A 10,451-nucleotide genomic window follows, 5' to 3' on the forward strand; every position below is an offset into this window, starting at 1 on the left:
CATTGTCGCTATTTTTAGCGCGACTTGAAGTGGAAATTGAAATTGTTCTTTGTTCCTTTTCTCTCTCTCTTTTTTTTTCTCTGTTTTTTTTTTTTTTTTTTGGGTTAGCATGTTAGTAGACACCCATGTTAGTACACACACTCCATGTTAGCCACCCCCACGGCCCCACTAGGGATCGATACCAAGACCTCACGTGTTGAAACGAGGTATCTCCACTCAGTCTGCCAGTTGAGCTATGGATCTGGGTGTCTTTTGTTCCTTTTCTCTATTGGAAAGGATGGTGTGTATCGCACAAACACGGATGTGGCGTGGCCAGCTTCTCGCGACCGGACACAGTAGCATGCATGTAATACTTTTGGATTGTTCATCAGGTTCGTCCTGCAATGCATGGTCCAAACTGAAAGTCTTGACTGTTCAAAATATCCCAATCCCTCTGAAAGGGGGCATTTTGTCAATTTAATATGGACTTTAGTATAGTGGGGCCCATATGGTGTGTGTATGACATCCATCCCAAATTGTATATATGTTTATTGTAATATTAGTCTCTCTCTCTCTCTCTCTCTCTCTCTCTCTCTCTCTATATATATATATATATATATATATGGGAAATGGTTCTATGCGGTCGAGATCATGGGAACTTTCCATGAGGTCGAGCTGTGTAGGCCCCACCATGTTGTGTGTCGAACATCAACACCGTGCATTTGATGGGTCCCCTTTAAATTATGGGATTTCCCAAAAATCAGTCATATATGGAATTCAGGTGGGCCATACCATCTAAAACCATGTGAAGACATGCCCAAAACATATAAAAGCACCTGGTGGGGCCCACCTGAAATTTGGATGCGTCTGAAACTTGGTCTGACCCCTCATCCAAGTGGGACACACATAATGGATGGGCTGGATTTGTGAACAATGTCTCGGTGGGCCCAAAAAATGATTATGAATGTTTTAATGGAGGGTAACCCCTCTCAACTTTTGTATGTGGTGTGGCCCACAAAAGTCACGGATTGACTTGATTCTTAAGCCCTAGGTCCACTACGGAATGGTGCATCTGACTGATGGGGTAGATGTTCGACATATATCATGGTGGGGCCCACATAGCTCGACCTCATAGGGAGTTCCCAGGAGCTCGACCGTATAGAACCTTTTCATATATATATATATATATATATATATATATATATATATATATGTCTTGTACTTGTATTCAACTTACATAGATTGTTTGGTTCATATTAATGAATTGTCAAGCAAGTTGGTCTTAAAATTGTATCATCGTGTCAGAGCTGTCCATTTAGAATCCAATGTTGTTTAGCTGAACCTGTCCGTCTGATCTTTTGTCCTTATCAAAACTATTTGTCCAATCAGAGCTGCTGCTTCCGACCATCCACGGTACTCAGCAATCCCAGTCCCAGCAGCCTCTACCATTGTCAGTCACCATCACCGTACCAGTCTGGCCACCGCCATTAAAAATCAGGCCCACCATATATCCACAATAATAGATAAACCCTAATCCCACAACTTCCATACTTAGACGTATAATATCACTAACCCATCCAAGATGCACCTCAACATGTTGATTAAACCAACGAAAAAAGGCTGGCCCAATCATCAGGTGGGCCACACCATTACAATGTAGAACACCCAAAAACCTCAAAAATTCATGTGCAGCTAGCCCACCTGATGATTTCATTGGCCTAATTTTTAGTTATTCTGATTACCATGGTGAGCTGTGCCTGTTGGACGTGTTGCATGTCATGCACACACAACATGGTCCCACAATGCCTCACACCACCTTTAGTTCCCCTTTTACGAGTGGTCGATCATATGACTAGGATCATCTGATCATTTTAAAGTCTACATCACACCCAGTTGGTAAGGGCCCAGCTCACACCTGTGCCACATGCATGGTTTTCGGTATGTCGAACACAGTTCATCAGATAGTGGTGGACCCGTTTTCGGGCCTTTGTTTATATTACTTTTATTTGGCGCCTATGTAAAGTAGATAGAGAATGAAAACGGGGACGTGTAACACCAATCTCTGTGGGGCTACCACGATGTTTGTGTTATATCCACTCCGTTCATCCGTTTCATCAGCTCATTTTGGACATAAGCCCAAACACGTGAGAGATACAAAACTCAAGTGGGCCACGCGAGTGAGGATTGGATGCTCACCGTTGAAACCTTAGTGGGTCATACAAGTTTTGGATCATGGTTCTATTTGTGTTTTCGCTTCATCCACGTGGGAATCACCTTATGAACGTGTTGGATGGCATCTAAACATCACGCTGGGGCCCAGGAAGGTTTCAGCAGCAGTGAGTGTTTCTGTCCCCACTGATTCCTGTGGTATGGCCCACTTGAGTTTTAGACCTCCCTCGTGTTTATACTCATGTCATAAAATCAGATGAAGAAACGGATGGACGGAATGGATATAACACAAACATTGTATCGGGCCCCACAGAGCTTTGGGTTACAGGGGAGCCTTGTAACCCCAGATACAGGCAAAGTCGGGTCCTGGAAATCGGGCCCATGTGTCAGGGGAGTAGATGGGAGATGGGCGGCCATCAAAAGGCAGGACTGTCAATCAGAGAATACATTGGTGGAGCCCATACAAAGGGCCAATGTTCTCCCCTATCTTGACTGATCTGAAGGGGTTGTCTGCCTTGAGATGGAGAAATGGGCCCCACAATCCCATCCCAAAGGAAACGCTAGAAACAAAAGACGGGAAATGGGACAGTGAGTCTTTTTGGTTTGTAGTAGTAGATGTGGGGCAGAACGCTCCAATCACGGCCAAATTAAATATAAAAATAAAAATTCTCTGACAATTCCTCGGTCGTTTCAGATTCTCCTCCCTACGTTTACATGCTAAGGAATGCTATTATGCGGGAAGGGAATTGCGTACCTGTGGGACCCACCGTGATTTATGTATTTTATCCGCTCCGTCCATCTATTTTATCAGATAATTTTAGAGGTTAGTCCCAAAAATGAAGCATATCTAAAGTTCAAGTAGACCACACTACAGGAAAGAGTGTGAACTGAATGTTTGCCGTTGATAAATTCTTACGGGCCACAGAAGTTTTCAATCAAGCTGATATTTTTAATATCCCTTCATCTATGTTTGTGTGATCTTATGAACTGGTTGGATGACAAATTAACATCACTGTGGGCCCTAGGAAGGTTACAACGGTAGAATCATTATTCCCACTTTTTCCTGCGGTGTGGTCCACTTGAGCTTTGGATATTCTTTAATTTTTTATAGATCCCTTAAAATAATCTGGAAAAACGGATGGACGGCGTGGATAAACCACCTAGATTAACGGTGGGCTTAGCATGGTTTACTGAGTATGATAAAAGCATACTGAGTTACACACAGGACGCAATCCGATTTTTATTATGCCTTACCCTTATGATACACGTCGCGGACATGTACGGCTATTGGTCAATGGGCCATGTCTCCAGAAAAAAACGTTGACCGGGCTTTGCTGGCCATCTGACCCGTGAGCTGGGACGCGGGTCTCCTGCAAAAAGCCTTTCGCATGTAGGTGGGGTCCACTGTAATGTTTCTGAAAAATCTAATCCGTTCATCCGTTTTGTTAGATCATTTTAAGACGTCATGCAAAAAACGAGCTGGATCCAATCCTAAAGTTGGGGGAAAAGGTTAGGATTTAACGTCCACAGTTAAAATATTCGTGAGGCCACAGAATTTTTGAATCAGGCTAATATTTGTGTTTTCAGTTCATCCCATTAGTAATGACGTTATGAACGGTATGGATGGAATGTAAATATCACTATCGACCTTAGGGAGGCTTCAACGGTAGGAATTTCCCTACCCCCCTTTTCCTTTGGTGCGGCCCACTTGAGTCTTAGATTCTGCTAAATTCTGGTCTAAAATCTTAAAATAATCTCACAAAACGGATGAACGTGGTGGATTTATCAAAAACATCAAAGTAGGCCCCACCTTGGCAGGAAATCCGCGTCGTATGAGCTGCAAATGGAATGGTAATCTCAAACAGATCAACGGTATACATTGAAGCCACAGAACTCACCGTGAGTGGATGGTCAATGTTTTCAATCTTTTTGAGATGTTTCACCTGTAGCCAATCCATGCGGTGGCCCACCATATCTATGGTCCCAATCACCACTATTTTGTCGCCACATGTACCATGAAGAGTATTTTACTCCGAATTGCTTTATAAAACATATCCCGAAAGGAGCGGGCGCGGTGGGGACCACCTTGTTGTATATTACTCGAAACCACGCCGTCCATCCGTTTTGACAGATCATTTCAAGGCATGATCCGAAAAATGAAGCAGATCCAAATGTCACCTGCACCCCACCACAGGAAACAGTAGTGATTAACCATTAAAAATTTCTCGTGGGCCATAAAAGTTTTAGATCAAGCTTATATTTGTGAGATCGCTTCATCCAGTTATTCGTGACCTTATCAACAGGTTGGATGGAAAATAAACATTCCGGTGGCCCCCGAAAAAGTTTTTAATGGTGGGTATTCAATCACTACTGTTTATTATGGTGTGATCCACATAGGTTTTGGATATACTTCATTTTAGAAATTATAACCTAAAAATTTCTTTGAAAAGGGATGGACGGCTCGGATGTAAGGAAAATACAACAAGGCGGGCCACACAGTTAAGGATCCACCGAAACCGCACACCAAAAGAGCATGGTTTTATAGGTAAGAAAGGACGAAGTAAGTAGGGACGATTTAGGAATTCAAGGAAAATGGAATGTAATGGAACGCTTTTCAATTCTCTATCAATTTCTGTTACAGAAGCTAACAATCACATTACAACGCTTATTGCGATATATGTACAGGCATCCAACACCAGCTTTTCCAACTAACAACCTAATAAGATATCTTTATTTGTTTTTTTGTACGTATGATGGGGCCCACCCACGTGCGGTGCGATCCAGGCCATTCAAATAGTTAATAAGCATGAGGTCAATATCTGCATACAAGCATGATGCAGACTGTATGATACATTCCAAAGATCATACGAGCGATGCACACGTGCAATCTTAGTAAGGCATTTTGGATTGAAATGTGGAAATGAGATTAACATGGTGATCCATGAGCCTGGTGAATACACCAACTATCCGGACTGACCAATTGATTGATGGTGATCCATGAGATCTGGACCGAACGATTGATAGGGCACATCTGAGATAGGTCGATCAACTCGATTTTTGGAACATCTCCATGCCGAGATGCATATGATCAATGGTTTGTAGGGTTGATGTTGAGGGTATCATTTACTAAAAATGACCTGATATACAAGCGGTGCATTAAGATGACAGTTTGTAGTTAACGAGAGCATAGGACGAGGATTTGTTACTACCACGGCCTGTCCCAAGCTCTGAACAGTCTCGGCTCTGAGGGGCCCACCTTGATGTATATATGAGTTTGTCCACACCGTCAATTCATTTTTCCATATCATTTTAGGTTATAAGCTCAAAATCGAGGCAAATTAAAAGCTGAAGTGAAAGCAGCCGTGATGATGATGTACATCGTTGAAAGCTTTTTAGGGCCCACCGTTATACTTATTTGCCATCTAAACTATTTATTAGGTCACATAGATCAGCACAAATATCATTTAGTTCCAAAACTTATGCGGCTCTTAATAAGTTTTAAATGGTGGTCATATAATCCACATATAATACCCACTGTGGTCCACTTAAGCCTTGGATATGTCTCATTGTTGGGTTTATATGCTGAAATGATATGAAAAAATGGATGGATGCATGGATAAACTGATACATCTCAGCAGCCCCCACAGGCTGTTTTTTTTTTCATAAACAAGTGGGGGCATCGAAGGTGTAATTAGCATTCTCATTGTCTGTATTTTTACAAATCTGAGGTTATTGATCTACTGGCCCCCACTTGTATGCATCATGTCCCAAAAGTCTAACTGATCGTAAGATCCTAAACTGGGCCCTGTTTTAATTAAAGTGAGTCGTTTCTGAGCGGTCCATCAAGAAAATATTGAGAGGTTATAATTGTCGTATTCAGGTGAGTTTGGAGACATGGTCCATCTAGGGTGGGCCTAAACAGGAACGATATGATCACAGGATTCAGATTGGATAGTGACTTCTCCACCATCCACTACTCAAGTGGATGGCGAAAAAAGTTATGGGTCCCATTATGATGTATCTGTTTTATCCACACGTCATTCCATTCAGCCAGCTGGGGCATATCCAAAGCTCAAATAAACTACACCACATGAAACTGTGGGGATTCAACACCCACCCACCGTTGCATCCAACCTGTTCATAGTGTCAGGTAAACCTGATGACAGGAGAAAAAGAAAAGAAAAAATGCAAATATAAACTTCATCCAAAACTAATGTGGCTCAAGAAGTTTTCGATAGTACTGTTTCTTATAATATTTGAACTTTAAATCTGCTTCATTTTTAGGCTCATGCCCTAAAATGTGCTGGCAAAATAAATACACAGTACAGATGAAACAAATTCATTGTGGTGGGCCCATAGCCTTGCCACCACCGACTGAGTGGGTAGCGGACTCACGCAAGACGGTTCAGCTCTTGCTATGGCGTATTTTAATGTATGTACTCTATATCTACACCGTACATCTATTTTTCGGATCATTTTACAGCATGAGCCAAAAATGAAGCAGATCCAAATCTAAGGTCTACCATGCTACCGGAAAAAGTGGTGATTTAATATTTCATTATAAAAACTTCTTATAGCCGGTATTAATCTTGATGAAAGGATAAAACACATATTACCTTAATCCAAAATTTTAGTTTTTAATAGTTGATTACCATTTTTTCCTATGATATGAGCTGCCTAAGATTTGGAGCTGTTTTATTTTTTGGGCTCACCCCTAAAATGATCTGTCAATGTTGATATAGGATACATACATCTGGATGGGCCCCACGGTAAAGGCCATCACTACCCAATCCGAGTCCTAGATCACAGAACCGTGAGCCGGGCCTACACAAACCGAAAATCGAGAATAACTAATGAAATTTCAAAGAAAAGTAGAAAAAACAAAAAAACAAAACAAAACTCAGCAATTGTTTTATCAGAACAATGTATATCTACATCTCGCTTACGTATATAGCGGGTATAGTCTACGTATCCGCAACAGTGAGTACGGCGCATTCACCTTCCCCAAACAGAAAACTCGCCGTCTCAGATGCGCTGCACGCGCATTACGCACCCCCGCGCAATACAACTTTCCCAAATGTCGTTAATACACTCTTTCTATGTACACAGACGGAGAAGTAACGGAAATTGTTAGACTGGCGTCAGAACTCCGTCCACGAAGAAACGCTTCTCCTCCAATCTGAAGACGGAGAAGATGACATCGACGTTGACGGTGAGTACGGCTTCTGCCGAAGCTTCTGGAAGTGCTCCCTGATGTCCAGTCTGTTTCTCGCCGTTAACGTCGTTAGGTCATCCTCAGGCAAAAACGGCGGCCGTGAGACTTCCGTGAGCAGATCCCACCTCAGGCCGCGGAAGAAGGCGTGCTTTTTGATCTCCGTCGCCCCTCCGTCGAATCCCAGCCGTCGCGTCGGGTCCTTCTCCAGCAGCTGCGAGATCAGGTCCGTAAGCGCCGATCTCTTGCCTACGAACTCCGGCGGCCTCGTCAGCACGTTGTGGAACGTCTCCTTCCGGTCTCTCCCCCGGAACGGCGTCCGTCCGTACGCCATCTCGTATGTCAGCACCCCGAGGGCCCACCAGTCGACGGCGAACTCGTGGCCAGCGCCGAGAACCACCTCCGGCGATACGTACTCCTCCGTCCCGACAAACGAGTTAGAGCGCTCGCCAGAGATGCTCGCCTTCCGGCGGCTCACTGGCGAGACCCTCGCTGACTTGGCCTTCCTCAGGCCCATCCCGACGGAGATAAGGCGCGTCAGATTCCGGCGCTGACTCTTCCCCTCCTCCGCGTCTCCCACGTCAGCAGATAACGATGACGTGGAGGACTCATCGCCCTTCTTCAGGGCGCGGGAGAGGTCGAAGTCGGTGAGCATGACGTGGCCGGACTGCTGAATCAGCACGTTCTCAGGCTTGAGGTCGCGGTATACGATCCCCATACGGTGTAGGTGCTCGAGCGCGCATACGATCTCGGATACGTAGAAGCGTATGGCGGAGGGGGAGAAGATGCTGTCGCTCTGGCGGTAGCGGAGGGCGTTGAGATCCCCGCCGGGGCAGTAGGGGACGGCCCAGCCAAGTAAATCGACGGTCTCGATGGTGCCTAGGAGGGCAGGAAGGAATGGATGCTGATGGCTCAGGCTGGAAATTACGGACACCTCCCAGCGGGCCCGACGCTCGGCTTCGGGTTTGGTTTGGAAGGTGGATTTCTCTACGACCTTGAGCGCGAACGGGCAGCAGCAGCAGCAACGGTCAGGGGGTGATGTACTGTCGGTGACGAGGAAGACAGTGCCCATTGCTCCCCTTCCCAATACCCTGACTGCGGTCAGATTCTCCATGTCCATATCCATTTCTGATCCGTCCCAACCTTGAGCTTTCTGTGAGAGAGAGAGAGAGAGAGAGAGAGAGAGAGAGAGATATGGGATGGAAGGGAAAGGGGGAGGTGGTTTTGAGTTCGTTTGTGGTTTTGGATTCTTTTGGAGGGTATGTTTTTGAGAGTTGCGAACTGTACTCGCGCGAGTAGGATTAGAATATTACTTGTGAGCACAGGAGCCAAGTGGCGAGTTGTGGGCCGTTACTCAGGTGGGTCTCAATGTCTTTGTCCCTGGTTCAAATATCGGGTCGGTAAGCTTGTCACGTGGGCCCTACCTGTTGTTGTATGGAGGATGTGTACCGTTGGGTTGGTTTTTAGCCGTGCACCACTCAACTCATGAGTGGACCGATATCAGTCCATTAAAGATGAAAGGACCAGAATCCTCTACAAAACCTGCCCAACTCTGTAGGATCCACCATGTTTTATGGTAAATTCAGTCCATTCATCAGGTTCTGTACTCAATTACAGGCCTTGGGGTAAAAATCTATACAGATTCACAAGTCATGTGAGCCACACGATGGAAGAAAATTGGGACAGGTGCCAGCTATAGGTTCGTGCGTGGGGTTACCATCGCGTGTATCTTTCACCAAATCTGGTTAATCAAGTGTCACTCATCAGTACAAAAGTAAGTTACAAAAATCGGCATATTCCAAAATTCTGTCGGTCCACATGCCTAAGCCTAGAGGTTGTACGAAAAATAAAAAATAAAAAAATACTTTGTTTTTACTGTTGTGTCCCATGGAATTTTTAACCTGGCTGATGTGCTGTTTGCACCATTCAAGGGATTATTATCTGCTGGAAAGAGTAGATTTACATATACAACACGGTAGCCTCACAGACCTCGACCTGATAAGGACGTGTATTGCATACTCCCCTGTCAGCACCCACGTTGATGTTGGCTGGCTAATCTATGTGGGGCCTACCGTGAAATGGTCCATGCCATCCGTTCATTTTTCTTGAGCACAAAAATTAGCCACTCAAGTGGACCGCTTATTGCCGGTTTTAAAAACCAACATTAAAAACTTCTCAAGGGCCTTGGCTGTTTAGCCCAATCTGATATTTGTGTTTCTCCTCATCTTGGTTTATATAGCTTTATTAACCAGTTCGAATGGCAATTAAATATTGTAGCGGCGTTAGTAAGATTTTAACTATGTTTATCATTATCCCCATACGCTTCCTGTGATGTGGCGCACTTGAGCTTTTAATCTATCCCATTTTTGAACTATGGTTTAAAACGATATAAAAAATAAATGGACGGCATGGAAGAAATTACATATGTGCCACTATGGGTCGGATGTGAGTGGATTGGTTGACATCAGCAAGTTATGTAGGTCTGATCATGAGGTATGTGTTATATCCAAACCGTACGCCCATTTGGCAAGCTTGTCTTAAGGCTTGAGACGAAAAATAAGACAGATCTAACTATTAAGCAGACCACACTTCAAAAAGCAGAAGATTGAACGTCTACCATTGACCCTTTTGGGGGTCACAGAAGTTTTGGATCAATATGAAATTTATTTTCCCTTTTCATTCAGGTCTCTTTGACCTTATGAACAGATTGGATGGAAAATAAAAGTTATGGTGGACCCTAGGAATTGTTTAACAATGAAAATCATTATGTCCGTTGTTATTTGTGGTGTGGTCCAGATGATCTTTGGATATGATTATTTTTTGGATAATGCTCTAAAATGATCTCTGAGAATAGATGAATGGTATAGATATAATAAATACATCACTTTAGGGCCCATGTAACTTTGATCTCCTTTGAACCGTTCGTACAACTCGGAGCTGGAAGAGCGTCAGTACTCGTCTTCGCACGACACGTACATACAGCAGCTATATAGCTGGTGCCTGGTACCCCAGCCAATCCGCTTCCTGCGTGGTGCAGGGATAGTATGCAATCCGCATCTACCTGCTAGGCGCCTGAGATCTCACACCGCAA

The 10,451-nt window shown here is 44.2% G+C and overlaps 1 protein-coding gene across 1 annotated transcript; it reads right to left on the bottom strand.

Moving 5' to 3' along the window:
• Positions 1 to 7,039: 7,039 nt before the first annotated feature.
• LOC131220910 (serine/threonine-protein kinase UCNL-like) lies at positions 7,040 to 8,593 on the bottom strand. The gene has a single exon (XM_058215847.1). The coding sequence runs from the start codon at positions 8,484 to 8,486 to the stop codon at positions 7,290 to 7,292; it is 1,197 nt and encodes a 398-aa protein (XP_058071830.1). The 5' UTR covers positions 8,487 to 8,593; the 3' UTR covers positions 7,040 to 7,289.
• Between the last annotated feature and the right edge of the window lie 1,858 nt (positions 8,594 to 10,451).

This window comes from Magnolia sinica, chromosome 1 (genome assembly GCF_029962835.1).
Source record: "Magnolia sinica isolate HGM2019 chromosome 1, MsV1, whole genome shotgun sequence".
Taxonomy (NCBI): domain Eukaryota; kingdom Viridiplantae; phylum Streptophyta; class Magnoliopsida; order Magnoliales; family Magnoliaceae; genus Magnolia; species Magnolia sinica.